The following is a 17911-nucleotide window of genomic DNA, read 5'->3' as shown; positions in this document are numbered from 1 at the left end:
ACAGGATAAGAAAAAATTAGGCTGTATCAAGTCATATGTATGCATTAAAATATTCTGAAATGTTGACATTCTTCTGAAGATGTCTTTTAGCAGTTGCTTAGAACTTGTCTTATCAGTTTTTAGGGCCCGTTACAGCTGCAAAAACAAGGAGGACAGTACACACAGACCATGCTGGACAGTGCGAAAAGGGAGAAGAGATTCCTTCTTTAGGAAATTTGAGTCTGACTTCACTGTGTGCAGATCATAACTACCATAAAATATTACAAGAGACATAAAGTGAAATTATTCTAGGACAGATTCAAAACAAATGAAAGTAAATTCTTTTTCCCCTCTCAAAATTCTTAGGCTGTGCAATTCCTTGATGTGATGCTGTAGGCTTACTTGTGTTCAGAAAGTAATTGGAAGATTTAAAAAAAATAGAAATCCATTATTAAGTTCAAGAATATCACTCTGTCTTAATAAATCCCTGAGTGAGAAATGCTTATAGAGTGGTAGATTATTTTTGAAAAGCATTACCACAAGGATGACCTGAATTGTACTCTGGTCTATGTTTTCATTCTTCAACACCATCAGAAACAGGATGTCAGTTTAAGTGAATTTTTGAACTTGTTTATTTCAAAGCTTTTCTGGCTGAGTTTGTAAAAAAGGTCAGTTTAAACTATATATCTTTTAATTTTTAAATTTCACTTAATATTTAAAATAATCTTATTAAAATATATAAAAATATGTCGTTTCATTAAGTTATTAAATTCAAAATTTTTATGGTAAAAAAAATGCAATTCTATAATACAGTGGTTCATACTTTTTTGGAAATTTTCAGGCTTTTTTCCAGCTTTTGTTTTCCTTTCTACCTTGTATTGGTAACAGATACATCAAACTACGATATGTGGAAGAGGAGAAAAATTAGTTTGCAATACTGGTTGAATTAGTAAAATAAGTCTATTTGCCAATCAGTTAAAACTAACATTTGTTGTTCCCTTTCTCTTCTCTCTCTCTCTCTGTTTTTTGTTTGTTTTTTTTTTTTTTTATTTGATATGATGCTCCAAACCTTGGTATTGTGGCTTAGATGCAGAAATTTTAAGCAGAATCATGACTTTATTCTTATGAATGATATTTCTGAAGTGGGATAATGTGGAGACGGAACAGCATGAAATCTTACTCTAAACTGCTTAAAAATACAAATGAATAGGATGAAGTAATTTAGATCTGCAGGTTCCAGATACTCTGCTCTATCACTCATTGTCTCATCCAAGAAACAGGACAGGGGCAACCATAAAGCAACCAGTCATCACATTACTACTGTCAAGTAATGATATTTTTAACCACAGGTGGGAAACTGTCACAGCAAATTGCATCTACTCTTTTTCATAAATGTAACGCTTGTGTAAACAAGATATTTTCACAGTACATTTGCCAGATTTAACAAGAATTTAAGTCTTAATCTAAACATTTCTAAAATGATTTTATGCTGACTTATTGCAATTTTTATCAAGTCATAAAATAATAACTTAGAGTTGGGGCTCATTCCTTCTGTTTACATCCTGTTTACCACATTTCCAGCACTACTAAAACAAAGATATTAAAATAATGAATTCTGAGATGAGAAAGATGGTCTTTTGAATATTTTGTATAGTAAGTCTAGAGGAACATTAGTAATCTAAGAACATCTCTTTTTCTTTAATTCATTCCTTTAGGAGACAGAAAATTCCTAAAGACTTAAGCACTACAAACTTCCTGAAGTTCTGTCTCCTTTGCTTGTTTCACTGCATTTACATAACAAAGTTAATAAATGGAATAAAGGAAAGGTAATTTTCACACCTCATAATCAAGGTCCAAATAATTGAATTCTCCTTTTGCATGAAAGTGATGAGTATGTTTATCCACTGTAAAGTTTACTTGATTGTTAAAGTGCTCAATGAGAACAGAATGCCAGTGCTGATCATCCAAAAGGCTGCCCAGTGTAATATTAGTTTGGGCATTAGAAGGATGAGTTTTAGTATCACCTTGAAAGAAGAAAAATAAAAACTATTAATTCCATATAAAAACAGAATTATTCAAATATATACTGCTAGTTTATCATACTATAAACATTAAAATCCACTAAACAAATTAAAAGAAGTTTTAGTCAAATAATACCTAGTAACTGCATTATTTATGAGACTGTAGCTGTTACCTAAATTAATGAGTAGGGACAGCCTCCCTTTAATTAATTCCAGGGTGATGTAGTCTCCATTTTGTCCTTCTCTGTGGAGGAGAATTCCATCACTTTGCATTGTCTTAAACTTCAGAGAAATCACATCTTTCAGTGCACTCATGAGTTTCTGATTAAATGTGTAAATTAGACAACTTTTCCCATCAAAGCCAACCACTTCGGACCCTAGAGATAAAGAAATGAAAGATAATGTACAATGCTACGTCTAAAAGAAACAGTTGCATGTTATTTCAGTATGATATGAAGTCCCACCACTAATATCCCTAGACTCAATGTGCTCAATGAAGTGTAGCTTATTTCTGCTATACCTGTTCTTCCACAAATGTTAAGACTGTCCTGTTTTAATGATGATGCTATCTCTAGATAATAAAGCAAGGTGAGCAGAAGCGATCTTGCTTCTATGACAGCCTAGTAATAATCTCACATGCTAAAAGTTTTTCCTTGCCCTGGAACCACAAAGTGCTCTGAACATTTCTCCTCTTACTGTATTCTTAGGGTGAAAATCTCTATTAATTTATCTGCAATTAATTCCAATTAACAAAACAAAGAAGAGAAAATCACGCCCATTACATTTAGGTCACTTGCAGGGCCTTCATACAGGTCGTAGATTTAAGCCACCATTAAAATCAGTTTGGGTATATAAAGTAGTTCAGAATAATATCGTGCCATATTATTCTAGGAAATAAGCAAAAATATTCTAAAATGAAAACCTGTCAGCTGTGAGTAGGGCCTGGTTATCTTCAGCAAATGTTCTGTTACCTACATCATAAACAAACCATGAGTTTAATTAAGCTGAATTACAATTTCAGTCCTGGAATGCAGGACTTCATATCATCAGTTTTCCAGTATGGGCATTGACCACAGAACTGTTGAGGTTGCCATGCATCTTTGGAGACCATCTTGTCCAACTTCCCCAGTCAAAGTAGACTCACGTTCAGTTAGGTTTTCAGTGTATCCAGGGATAGAGACTACAGCTCTCTGCTCAACCCATGCCAGTGTTCAACCATCTTCACAGAAAAAACCCTGTACTTCTGTTCACTACCTCTAGTCCTATCACTGGGCACCACTGATAAGATACTGTCTCCATCTTCTTTATACCTTCCCATCAGGTATTTATACACAAGACTAAGATTTTCCTTGAGTATTCTACTGTCCAATCCCAGCTCTCTCAATCTCTACTCCTGTCCCTTAATCATATTTGTGGCCTTTTGTTGGATAGGCTTCTATATGTCCATGTCTTTCTCGTAGCAGGGATCCCAGAATTGGACCCACAATTCAGCCAAGTCTCATTACCATAGTTGAGTAAAGTAGAAGGGTAACCTTCCTTGGCCCTCTGGCAACAGTTCTCCTAAAACAGCCCAGGATAATGTTGGCCTTCTGTGTTGCCAGGACATGTTGTTAGCTAATAGTCAACCTGGTATCTACCAGAACTCTCATTTTTTCTAGTTCAAAAACCACAGTCAGCCCCCAGTGTGTATTGGTAAATTTTTCTGGGATTATTCCTCCACATGTGCAAGACCTTGCACTTCCCTTTGTTGAACAGCATGAGATTCCTGTCAACCCATTTCTCTAACCTGTCTGGGTACCTCTAAATGGCATCAAAACCCTTTGGCGTGTTAATAAGTCCCCCAAATCTTTATTGGCTACAATTTGCTCTCTTCCAATCTTTAGGAACCTGTCCCAATTGCAACTAATTTTCACACATAAACAACTGTGGCCTCAGAATGTCTGTGGCCAGTTTCCTCAGCATTCTTGGGTGCATCCCAATAGGTCTATGGACTTAATGTAGGTCCAACTTGTTTAAACGTTACACAGCCTGACTCTCCTCCACTGAGAGTCTCCCTTGTTCTAGTCTTTCCTGTGGGCCTCAGAGATCTGAGATTCCTGAAGGCAAGACTTACCAGCAAAGACCAAGTCAATGAGGGCATTGAGTACCTTGGCTTTATCCTTGTCTTTTGCCCTGAGGTTCCCTGTCCCACTAAACAGTGAGCTCATATTTTCCCTAGTCTTTTTTTTGCTCCTGATACGCTTACAGAAACCCTTCTTGCTGTCTTCCATGACCTTTATCTGTTTCAAATCCAGGTGATTTGGCTTTCCTAACCACATCTTTGCATGTTCAGATAATGTTTCCATATTCTTCCCTGGTTATCTCACCTTATTTCCACCTCTTGTACACTTTCCTCTTATTCCTGAGTGAGGTCCATGCTCATTCATGCAGAACTCCTGATACTTTTGCTTGATTTCCTGCTTGTTAGAACACATCATTCTTGAGCTTGGAGAAAACGATCTTTGAAAATCAGCCAGATTTTCTGGATCCCTCTTGTATTCAGGACCATCTCCTATGTTACTCTTTCAGTCAAGTCCCCGGGCATGAAAAAGCCCAGGTTTGCTTTGTTCCCTTCTCTCAGAATCTTGGACATTACAGACTCATGGTTGTTGGAGACAAGGTGGCCCCAGCTTTCACATCCAACATTAGTCTGAACGTGTTTGTAAGTATGACAGCCAGTAGAGTGTGACATCTTGTCAGCTCCTTGATCACCTGTGTTGGAAAGTTATCATCAAAGAATTCCAGATAACTCCTGGATTACTTATGCCCTGCTATGCCCTACCAGAAGATATCAAGGTGATTAAAGTGCAATACAGATCAAGGCCAGTGAACCTAAGGCTTCTTCGAGCTGTCTAAAGAAGGCTTCTTCCATTTCTCCCATATCAGGCAATGTGTAGCAGACATCCACCACAATTCCACCACCTTTGCTGTGTCCACTAGTCCTATATAAACTCTGAGCTGTCTCATCATCTGTCCCCAGGCAGTGGTCCATGCGCTCCTGCTGCTTGCCTACATAAATGTTAACTCCCTTTCCACGTTGTCCTGACTAGCCCATTCTAAAGAGCCTGTATCTACAGCACAACTCCAGTTGGACTATTTCACCATGTCTACGGTTATGATCAGATCATAATTAAGTGCATGAAAGCCTCAATTTCTTCTGTGTGTTCCCCATGTTGTGTGCATCAGCACACACGCACTTCAGACAGGCATCTGCTTGTATCAATTTCTCAAAAAGAGTGTGAGAGCTTCCCTCAACATGTTGCCCTCACAAGAGCAATTTCCAATTTGTGTAGTTTCACTTGAGATGGTCAAGGGCTTGCACTTCAGTCCTTGTTTGTTGTTTTCATGGTGTCTCTTGTATACACTGCCCTGAGGCCTGTGATTCAAAAAGTCCACTGCTTCCTCACTTGGTTTTGGGCCATCATCTCCTTCCCCCATTACTCATAGTTTAGAGATCTCCTCACCATGTTGGCAACCCTGTTGGAAAAGATGCTTTTGATCTACATGGTTGAGATGGATTCTGTCTCTCCCTAGCAAGTCCTAATCCTTAGAGAGTGTCCTGTTGTTAAATCTGAATAATTGCTGCTGACACCCACTGTGCAACTAGTTGTTGATACAAAGGATCCACTCAGTCCTCCTCAGGTATTTCTCTCTTGTCAGCAGTAAATCTGAATAATTGCTGCTGACACCCACGGTTCAACGAGTTGTTGATACAAAGGATCCACTCAGTCCTCCTCAGGTATTTCTCTCTTGTCAGCAGGAACAAGGAAAATGCCACCTGAGACCTCCTGTCCTTGCACCTAGAGCTATGTAGTCATTCTTGATACCCACCAGGCCTTCCCTGGCAGTACTATTGGTGCCCACGTGGAAGAGCAGCAGAAGGGGATGGCCTGAAGGCTGTGCAAACCTTATCAGTCTTTTTACAAAGTACCAGATTCAGGTCCCCAGCAATCAGCAAACCTCCCTAGAAAGTAGATCAGACAGGCAAACAGGGGGAACATCAACACCTGCAATAGGGACAGTTGGAGACATACCTCAAGGTACATCTTCATAACATAGGATCATACAAGAGTTCAAGTTGGAAGTGACTTTAAAAATATAATCAAGATCTAATGTCCCTGCCATGGGCAGAGACATCTTTCACTACATCAGGTTGCTCCAAGCTCCGTACAACTTGACCTTGAAAACTTCCAACAAGAGGGCACCCACAAGTTCTCAGGGCAACAGGTTTTAGTGTCTCACTACCCTCATAATTTCAATAAATAAATAGATAGATAGATAAATAAACAATTCTTCCTTGTGTCCCTTTGGTCATTTTTGTGTCCCTCCTCTGGACCCTCTCTGGCAGGTTATGTTTGTGCTGGGGACCCCAGATCTGGATAAAGGACTCCAGGTGATGTCTCACAAGAGTGGAGTAGAGGGGTAAAATCACCTGCTTGATTCTGTACTATAATAGACAAAATAACTAACTCCTAAACTTAAAAGTTAAAGAGTAATACTGATGAATTTTCATTATTACATTCTGAATGTTTGCTTTCTGACTTACTCACATTCATACCTGTCATGGTTGTGCTAAAAGGCAGTTACAGGGTGACAACACAATGACAGTTCTCCAGTGAAATCTATTTATAGAGTGTTTTACCTAGTTTATTTCAAGGTCACAAAATTTCATATTACCTGGGGGAAAAGGGAAGGGAAGGGAAGGGAAGGGAAGGGAAGGGAAGGGAAGAGTTAGCAGATGTAAAAGCATTTTGTCCTGTTATTTTTCATAGCTCTGTATTTATCTCCTTTTATATTTTATTCATTGATATTAGATAAAATATCAACATTGTGGTCGATAGGATTAAGAGGTAGACACCGAGACAGCTGATAGATGTGGAAGGGGGAAATAAAAAAAAAGAAGAAATTACTGAACTCTTAAAAAGCATGTAAATACATAGCTAACATTTGCTTTTATCTTCACATATTTCCTGTATTGGGAAAAAGGGAAGGGAAGGGAAGGGAAGGGAAGGGAAGGGAAGAAAAAGAAGAGAGACAACTGATATTTTACCCATAACATAGAAGAATATCTGTCAAAATCTGTACAGATTGAACCAGACATACAAAAGAACTTGTAACACTATAAAAAGCTCATGGAGTATTAATACTTTGTAAGTAAAGAATAAAAAGGTAATTACCTTTGAAAGATACATTTGTGAAGTAAATGAAGATGTAAAGGACACTCAACAAAATAAGAAGTTATTTTTTTAACTGTCTGATCATCTACTTGAAAATCAATGGAAGCCCATTATCTATTTACTAACTATTTAATTTTACTAAAAATATTTCATGACAGTGTCATCATGGAAATGAACTCAATTCAAATTAACTGTAGTACTTAAAGTCATTTATATTCCATTTTCTAAAACTAGTCAAATGAATGCAGTTATGTTTTTAACCATAGTTTCTTGATTTTCTTCACATCCTGATAATGTACTTCTTATTTATGAAAAACATATTTACTAAATGTACAATTAACAAATAAGACTCTATCTAAAATTAATCTAAGATCGTCTATTTTATTTGATTATGTCATTGAATGAATGTGGACAGTAAGAGCATTAATCAATGTAAATTTAAATAATGAATGTGAAATTTAATACATTCAATAAAAACTTCAATAGTAAAACTTGTACATTATGTTACCTACTTATCAAACTAGCTAACTAGATATATTCTTAGTAGATATTGATAACACCAGAGTTTTTTGATTTGGAACATAATCTTGTCATTAGTCATCAAGAAAAGAGAATAAACATTTAGCACTGTTCTCCACAATCCCATTAACTATTCTGCAATCCTAGCTCCTAAGAAGCAAAATCTACTCTGTCCAGATTTGGAAAATAAAATTAAACCTTCCCACCACCACCATGTGTGAATGAAGATTGTGAATGGGATGCAGATGTCAATCAAAATTCTTGTAACATCTCTCACACATGTTTTGTCTTCATCATCTATGCATTGCCGCTAGAAATAAAGAGCTATGAGAGAGAAAGTTTTGATCTCCTTCAGGGTTATCAGGATAGAAAGAATGAGTACCCAGAGTACCATAACATTTTCCTGTTTCATATTTACCAAATACTCTCAACTTCTAACAGTACCTGGACTTGAACATCAGTCTCCATGGGTTTTCTCTACTGTTACAAATAAAAAACAAATACAAAGTAAAAAGTCTGATTCATTTTGTGAGCACCCATCTTTTGTTTTCACAATTTACAGTATGTCTTCCTCAAATTAATATAATGTAAATCGTTAGTATGCTGTGAAAATACCTCAAAGAAATGGAAATTCTGGAAGCTCCTCACACAGCACAGGATGAAGAGTTCTGGTGATCCTGAGCAGCAGTTTTAGTTGCAATGTCATTCTTTGAAAAACAGTTTTATTTGTGTGGAACTTTAAAGCAATGAAATTAATGCTAATGATCCATAAGGAAAAATCTTAAATCAATGCAATTTTGGGGGGATTTTTAATTGTTTTTATAAATCCCAGAACAATTGTATTAAAAGGATAAATTTGTTCTCTGGCCCTATCCAATTTTGGAGAAAGCAGACCCAAAAAGGTTCACAATGTTCAGAAAAGTTAGGTAAATCAGGACTCAGGTATTGATTTAATCAAAGCCGGTGGGGGTGGGTGTGAGTGTGTGAAGAATGGCATGTTAAAATTTATTATAATCAACCACTTTAAAAATGAATTTTCTTTTTTACAATCACATTCACATCAGGCCCTTAAGAAGAGTATGGGAAATCTTTCCTTTGACTGATGTAACTGTGCCATCAGCATTCCAGCCAGGAAAGGAATGGTCAGAAAGCCTCAACACCCTTAACAGTGTTGGAGGACTCTGGAAGAGGGTTTGCGTATCACAGTATCCAGCGTTTGTTGTTAGCCATTGCATCTAACAATGTTTTAATGTAGAGGGTGCATTCAGATTGCAGTTACCTTTCTCCTACAATTTAATGCAACTGTCATTTTCACACTTAAACTTATTTTTCTGTCTGTCTTATGAAAAAGCTTTTTTTTTTTTTCTCCTATTTTTAACCTACTGGATGGAAGAAGAAAGAGAGTACTGTAATGAAGGGAGAAAAGAGTAAGCCAAAGAGACTTCTAATTTCCCTTTTTTTTAGTGCCAAGAGATAACTTAACCAGAACTCTGATTTACGTGGCTTAATTGTCACAATCAGACACTTCATGAACAAGACACAGGAAACGACTGCAGCGATTCATCAGTCTTTTTTGCACGTACTAAATACTCTACCAGGCAGAGACTGAGAGCAATTTTGGGGTGGGGTTTTCTTGGTAGCACAGAATGTTTGTTGTGTGTCATGGCACAAGCAGTTTTCATCAGTCTACATGAAGCCAGAGAGATCACCTGGAGGTAGAAAACATCTTTCTTTCTTGAAAACCACTGTAGAACAGGAGTAAGAAAACCGAGGAAAATGGCAGGAGAAGCAGAATGAGGAGGGGCAAGAACTAACATAAAGAATACAGGGAAACTCTTTTAATGTTTCATATAACTCCATAAGTGATTATCTTTATTTAGCATTTCTATTCCGTAAGTGTTAAAAGGCAAAAATGGAAGGATTTTTTCTGGATGCATGCTTTACAAACATATAAAATGTGACACTCCTTGGCCTAAAAAGTTTATAGCAAAATGGAGTTCTGTGTAAAACAAAATGAAGTAAAAGTCATAGAATCTGGTTTATCCTATGGATATCTCTCACGGACACTACCTAACCTCACTGAGTCTGTAATCAAAGGCGAAACACTAGTTTTGAGGATAGTAGGCTAAGTTATTCAGAGCAGGTGTTTGGTTGGAAGAAAACAAATCATCAACTTGAAAGTAGTGCCAGGAGCTGTCCTGTAAGTGTGCCTTCACTAAGATAGTAATGACTTCTTTTGGATGTCACAGACATGCATTTTTCAGTATTAGTTTATGGAATAGTGAGATCAAGTTTACAAATTCCTGCAGTTTTAGGTGTGTAGTTCGAAACAGGTAAGACTGAAGGAAGAAATTAATGCAATTGTACTTGAATACAGAACACAGTGCACATATTCGATAGTAAAGAGAAAGTGAGTTGCTTACTCTTACAATACAAGACCGAGTGACGTCTCTCTGAAGGGAAGAATGAGAAATGGGAAAACTGGAAAGTGTGAATTAAAGTTAGAGTAGGTATGATTTACATCTCTGCTCTTTTTTTTTTAATTTTCGGTCCCCCCTGGAAAACTACATAGCAATTCAGAAACAGCCAGACATAACTACTGAAACAATAATTACGTGTTCTGCATGTATTTGATAAACGGTGGAAAACACTGGAGAGAAAGAATTCATCTTTCAAATTATTAAATATATTTTAGAATTATAAGACTATCATCACCTGACTTGTCTTCGGTAGCAATCACTGAATTGATCTACTAAAAGTACGTGGTAATTCTAGATGTTCAAAATAAATAAAAAGATGATAAACAGTCCACAATTCATTTGGAATGAAAGCATGTATGCATATTAAAATGAAGTATTTCAAGAACTCACGTCATTAATACAGAGAAAATCTTAACCAGTTTTAAAAAAAGCTATATTTTTAACACTATCACATTCTTTATGTACTGCATTACAGTGGATGATGGGTGAAGTAAATATTTCTTCTAAATTCAGTCTAATCTTAGAAGATATTTATCACAGATTTGTTTCCATAAGCTATCTATGGGATTGATCCTGTATCAAAATAGGTGTATCTGTACAGAAAAATACATAATCTTCCGCAAAAGTATTAACAAAATATTTTAACTGTGTAACTCTTCATTATATATGTTTTATTATTTTTTGTCCTTTAGACACATAGATTTTCCCCTGGCAGCGTGGCAATATGGATGCGACAAACGAGAGTCACAAGATACCTTACAGTGTGAGATAGAGAAAACTACAATAGAGAATACAGATAATTAAAATCTAGATTTTAGGCATGTGCAAAAGAGAGGTCTTCAGTGTGGAAATGTTTGAGAACAAGACTTTGAGTAGGGATTTAAACACTGTTGAATGAATAATGTAAAGGACTAGGGAAGAAGTAAAGCTGATTGGGTTTCAGTGAATATTAGAGACATGAAAGAATGTAGTCTCATCACATACCATAGACATAAGATTACAAATGGGAGACTCAGATGAGCTTTCAGCTGGGAATGATTGAGTCATTTGTTCAGCCTCCATTTTTAACAAAAGTAGTCCTGATATTTAAAACAGAGGAGGGTATGTTGACCCTTGGCCACATTTCTCAGTTACAGCAGTATCATTAGACTGTTCTAGAAATCATTAAGCCATGTTCCAAGTCTTCAAGCAGTTATGACCCGGCAGTTCTGTGTGGTTTTATCTTCTCACACTCTTCTCCTGTCATGAACTATCTGTTCTCTGGGATGGAACAGTTTAACTAATTTCTGAGGTGATCTAATTTTCTGTAGCCAGGTTGAATTTTCAGTGTCCTTACTTTGTGGTCTTTTACTTGTTTTACAGTCAAGCTTAAGGCAGAAAGACAAAAGGTGCGTCTTACTGACATTCAGTTTGAAGTCAGATACTAAGGAATGGAAATAGAAGAGACATACATGGAGACCAATCAGAAGAGATCAGCCATATAAAGCATGACTTCAGCGCAGAAGTTGAAAAAAAAAAATCCTGCCAAAACCAACAGATGAAAGTACTAAAAACAAGTAACTAGAGATTCCTTAAAATAAACTCTGTTCCTCTCATGGAGAAAAGATACAAAGGATAAAAAGCAGTAAGTAACTTGCTAAGAGGAATAATTTTGAAAAAGTCCAGGGATGAAGAACTGCAACACGAAGACAACAGGAAGATTTATATTGTCCATCAGATCCTTACAACCATGACACTTACGTCTTCCAAATGTTTATATCAGTTATTAATGTTTTATTAATGACATTAAATTATTCTAGAAGTACCCCTTAAATATATAGCAACTTTGAAGTATACCTCAGTTGTGTATTTGTGGATCTACCCGCTTATGCTATTACCTGGCTTGAGACCAAGACCGTATGTATATAAAACTGTAAACATTTTCCATATTTTGCCCTTCAGGTAGAAAGTACACCATGTTAAGATGCAGTTTGTACGACTCTCAGATAAAAAGTTTGCAGTAAATCAGTTATTGTCTAATGTCCACACCATTCATTCCAACACAGAAAGAACAGGAAAATAAGCATCACATACTATTAGTTGATGCAGAAATAGTGAAGTCTGCACATAAACTTATTGAATCAGTTTTATTCAAGATTAAATTTAAATTTAGAAATCCACCTTCAAGTGTAATTTATGTATCAAAAGACAATGATAAATAGTCTCTTCATTTAGCTGATTCAGCAAAACACTTACTGTACGTGCATCCATACACTTCAATGCGCATTCCAATTCTGCCATTCGGATTCCAATCCAAAGGTACAAAACGGAGAAATCTTGCTTTAATGGAATGCTGAAGCTTATAGTATACGACACTATCTGCATTAGTGTTTCCAGAAAAGGCCTAGAAGAAAATGAAAAACAGACCCACATCCATATTGAATATACATATTCATGGAAGTACCGATGATCTTCTCATTTTATACTCTTATCTGGCAAACAGCCAAGCATAGAAATAAAATGTAAACTGAGTTCCATAGGAAAAACTTCTGAATCAGTCTTGATTATTCTTCCGGATTAAATGTTAAGGCATCTATGCATGTAGTACTAACACAACACTCATTGAAAAACCTCACACCTTCTAAAATTTCAGTGAGTGAAACGTTTCAAAACCAAACATTCCCTTCACAAATGTGAAAGTGCATTGTGTGTAATTTTTACCTTTCGGTGTATTGTACCAACTAATACTTTTTCATAAGACAACAGTGAGCTTTATGATTTCCTCTTACCAATAGGGTAGATAAATTTCAATGCAAACCTGTCTCTTAGGTATGCTGAATCCAAGTTCCTACACTGAGAGTTCAAGGGGGTGAAAGACTCTGGTTTCCAAATAAAGGATCCAGATTATTATAAAAGGATTTTAGTGTTCTGTTTAAAAAGAAATACCTGAAGTTTAGGGTTTTTTTCAGATTTAGAAATAAAAAAATAAGGTATCATCACAGAAAGTTTTTTGGGGGGCAGTATTTAACTGATGAGGTTAATTTCTTTTTTTGTTACATGAAGAAAACAAAGAAACATAAAGAAATGTAAAGAAGAATGTAGAAAATCTCAAGAGCTGTAATCATGAACTTTAGCATTCTAAAGACTGGAAAATGTCTTCTGATTTCATTGTTTACATGTTCAGGTGTTGTGTGGCCTTTTTTTCCTGAAGGGGGGAAAACATTAGAGAATATGTTTGCAATATGTGAAACAGAAAGAATTTGTTCAAACATCTTGGATCTAAATACCTGATAAATTAGACAGAAATACTCTATGAAATATTTTTAGGGAAGAATTAAAAAGATTACACATTTCCGGACACACAGACAGTACTGTTGGTATGTCTATAACCCACAGGTGCTGCAACTGCAGCAGTATATGGAAAACAGCATCTTCAGGTATGCAGCTTCTCTTTCCATAGGTTTTTGAAGCAGAAGTGAGCTCCATTGCATTCATTTTTTACCTGTCTGTACATTAATTTGCATTGTCTCTCCCTGTACTAATAAAATTTTAATAATTCCTAATTTCTGAACATTCAATAGAAAAAAGAAAAAATAAGAAAGAAAACAGCTAGTGAATGGGGTCATTAAAGCTAACCTGTTAAGCTAGTAGTAAGCAATGAGAGTTAGTGACTCTGAAAGTCCACACCAATTCCAGCTCCATGCTTGATAATTTCACTATCACAGTCTGTGAGGGTGGAAACATGTTAAAACAAACACCGGAGAACAGCTACTATTTGGAAGGTGAGACCTTTCCTGGCCTCTTGTGCCTTCAAATTCTTATTAGGAACAAATACAGCTGTCAATGAACATAACTATTATTTTGTTGACTGAACCAGAACCCAGGCCCCAGAAGTCTAAGTTCTGTGACTAAATGAACTGCTTGATTAAGATTTAAAATATTTCCAAAACAATAAAGTCATGCATATTATTTAAGTTTTGGGTACAGAATGCATATTAATTTTTTTTCTGCGGGGTATACTTAAGCCATGTGTTCTTAATTTACAATAAGGTTTTTAACTTCAGTAACAACCTAAAAGCAATTCGACTACTCTTTAAACCATTCAGAATGGTCAGTTTAGAAATCAATATTTTTAGTTGTCATATTACAAAGTTTTTAACTGGGAAGGACACATTTTAAATTGTATCAATTGAGTATTAAGTGGTCCTTTATTACTCGATTTTACACAGTCTACAAGTTAAAATACATAGTCTGGGGCTTTTTTCAGTTTTAATCCTTTTCACTAGAAAAAGTAAGAAAAAGGGGGCAATCAATCTGCTTTTTCTCCAGCATGCAAATATTAAAACATGGCCAAAGCCTATGAAAGTAGCTTGTAGGCTTTTTAGAGTAGAAGCATATTCAACACGACAGAGGCACTCCTACAGCAGAGTGTAACTGCGCATATAATGAGCTTCCTTCCCCCCACCCCTGCGTTCTTCAAACTATAGTCTTCAAACTATATCACTTCATTCTTGTGCCAAATCTCTCAAAGGGAACATGCTGTTCTTCTCGATTATGCAGAGTCCTCACAATCTCCACAAGTATCTGATGGTTAAGCATATAATGAGCTTCCTTCCCCCCACCCCTGCGTTCTTCAAACTATAGTCTTCAAACTATATCACTTCATTCTTGTGCCAAATCTCTCAAAGGGAACATGCTGTTCTTCTCGATTATGCAGAGTCCTCACAATCTCCACAAGTATCTGATGGTTAAAAGACTCAGTGTGACCCTCAGTTAGCGTGAATGTTAAAGACAATAAGTGTTGTTTGCATAAATACTAATGAGGTTGTAAAGCTGTACCTCCAATATATCTGCCTACTGAATCTTAGTCGATGCTCTTACGGAGACTATACTACACCGCCTTTTAAGAGGATGAGGACTTACCATCTTTCTCAAATAATGCAGTTCTTGAAACATCGAAACACTACATTGCAGTTTATCCTTAAAGGGTAGCAGGGAGACACTCAGCAGCGTAGATGTCTAAGTAGATAACTCTTCACAGCCAGTTTTATTCCACAGAGAAAAAGTACCTTGGGCTGTACTGAAGCCTGAAATGAGGGCCTCCTCTCAAACTTGTTTTAACCCTCCTACTCACTTTCTAACCCCGTGGTTTCTTCACCTCAAAATATTCTAACCCTGTTTTGAAGACAGAGATATTGAATTGATTACGGCACCAGAAATCACACACGTGCTCTGGACTGTATTAGCAAAGTTAAATCCTGTAAAATGTGTAGAATGGCTTGATTGTGAAGGTAAGCTTAGAGCAAGGTAAGGTAAAAAGGAAGTTCTTTGTTTCCTCTTAACCCACCTAGAGAGTAAGTGTGTTTTCAGACCAGAGATAACACCACCATCATGTTGAAACTTCCTCAGCTAGTTAAAACTTCTCCGTAAGTAAAGCTATGAATGAGATGCATCATATATTCTGAGCCATACTTCAGATCACCTAGAACAGGTGATGCTTAATACAAATGCAACTTTTACTGTGTAGTATGCTGTATATATACTGTAAAACATACTGCAGGACTACGTAATATGCACAATATTTTAATGTATATTGTGCCCCCATTTTGAGAATTATTATGATATTTTTTACAAATATTACTTCAGAGTAAATACAAATACTACTGCATTAAATAAGTATACTTAGATGCAAATTATTTTTTCGTATTTAATGACAAGAACTGGAATAGGACCCCAACCTGGATATTTTTTTCAGAAGAGGAAGTTTAGCAGTGAGGTACTAGTGTGCCTCAAGAAGGGTCTGACCTTCGTTGTGTGTTTTATGAATTCTACTGCCAAAATCATCGAAAACAGTTGACAAAATCAGGGTGAAATAACTAAGAGTTGTTTGTATAGAACACCTGCTGTTGTTGCATGATGACAGTTATGCTTTGGAAACACTATCAAGCCGACTTGGCTGTACCAGTTTTTCTGTAGTTGCTGTTAGTGCCAGGGGTCATCAAGAAGGGAATGAAAATCCCAGAAGGCTACTGGCAATTTATTCACCTTAGAGCATTGTTCAGACTACTCTAATAATGCCGCAGGATTAACTCATCTTGAGCTCTTCTGAGAACTAAGGGAGTTCAAATAATTTCTAAGCTATATCCAAGTTCATATGGTAGTTGAACTATTTACATCTCAGTTACAAAAGGAGTGTCTATCCAAGTTAACCTAGTACACAGTACTATTAATGTCAATGACAATTAAATATTCACTGCACAAGAATCCAGACATTAAGACTCCTCCTTCTCATCCTATTACCACTGCGGAAAGTTATCATTAGTCTTTTGAAGTTGGTCCTGAAAGTGAACTGTTTGGTTTAAGTGACAAAATAGTGTGAAGCTCCTTCACTTTGACCAGAAAACACTGTACTAGACAACTGCCTCCTTTCTTTGATCTCTAGATTGGTATTATAGCTAGGAGAAAATGGTTTCATGGACAGAATGATCAAAGATTTTTAGGGCTATATTCGTTATAATCAATGATTTATGCAAAAATAGACAGATCCGTGGGCTATAGAATATTAGCAGTTACGTCTTAGTGAGGAGGCCTGTGCTGTAACGTACTCACTAGGTCTTGCCTCTCTTTTGAAGATACAGTTGAACTGTACTACAGTAATCTAAAATTATCAAAAAACCACAGCAGTTGCTCATAATTTGACTGATCATAACCTACATTGCAAAGAAGGATGGTGTACATTAATGGCAACATGATTAATATCAACTAAGTAGCAAAAAACCCGACTAGAAAACCATTGTAAATTCTTCTTCCAGTCAATGTCCATTGGTTGTACTGTTATTTCCATAGCAGCATACTCCATCTGGCAAGATCTCATGCCTTTACATCACATGCAAGTTGTGCACATCATCTGACCAATGCTATGAAAAGGAAAATACATGACCCGCTAGAGCAATAATACAATTTCCAAGCAAAAAACAGTGGAGGGAATCTTAAAATCTCTGCCATGCTGCAACCATAACTAATTTATGTCAGGTATATTGGTGTCATGCAAAAGATACTGTTTGCCCCTTCATTCAGTGATTTCCTCAATCTGTCATCTTCCTTAGTTGCAAGGGAATTTGAAGTTGTTTGGTTTTTTGCTTGTTATTTTTTTATCACAGAAATAATAATAATGACAACAGCAACTAATTATTATTATTACCATTATTTTTAAGAATTCTTTGAAAGACATTTTTAAAGTCTACTTCATCTATAATTATATTTTTCTATTATTGTTTTTTGCAGTCCATTAACAGCGTTTTAAGGAATAAGGTTCAGCTTTACATTTTGAATATCTCTTAATTCACTGTGCTGTAGAATTTGCCATTAAAGTGTAACTTGTTCTATTTTTAGATAAAGAGTACAGCCTTTAGCACTGAAAATACTACTGTTTTCTTCTCATAGAAAATTATTTCACTTTCCAAGAGGAATACAAATCTCTCATTTAATTGCTAGTCATCTCTGAGTGCTATTAAAATTACAGATGGCAAAAACAGACTATCGAGTGCTCTTCAGAATGTTTCAAAACACTATTTATTTTGCAACTTCATTACTAATAGTTTTATACATGATGAGCTAGAAATACAGAAAGGGAATTTATTTAATTAAAGATTACATTGTACAGTTATATAGCTTCCCCTCAAGAGATGTTACTAAACTGGGTCTCTGCTCATTTTAT

At 36.1% G+C, this 17911-nt stretch overlaps 1 protein-coding gene across 1 annotated transcript in view; it reads right to left on the bottom strand.

Moving 5' to 3' along the window:
- The window catches only part of LOC104493534 (contactin-associated protein-like 4), a gene marked incomplete at both ends in the record, with an annotated part of 50410 nt that extends 37812 nt beyond the window's left edge, over positions 1-12598 (bottom strand). The window contains 3 exons of the mRNA XM_010136237.1: positions 1819-2003; positions 2174-2377; positions 12451-12598. Coding sequence (XP_010134539.1) covers positions 1819-2003; positions 2174-2377; positions 12451-12598 — 537 coding nt within the window. The remainder of the gene's footprint in view (positions 1-1818; positions 2004-2173; positions 2378-12450) is intronic.
- Between the last annotated feature and the right edge of the window lie 5313 nt (positions 12599-17911).

Source organism: Buceros rhinoceros, unplaced genomic scaffold, assembly GCF_000710305.1.
Source record: "Buceros rhinoceros silvestris isolate BGI_N320 unplaced genomic scaffold, ASM71030v1 scaffold1725, whole genome shotgun sequence".
NCBI lineage: Eukaryota > Metazoa > Chordata > Aves > Bucerotiformes > Bucerotidae > Buceros > Buceros rhinoceros.
Note: the sequence above shows the minus strand (reverse complement) of the source record. Positions and strands in the feature narration are given on the sequence as shown.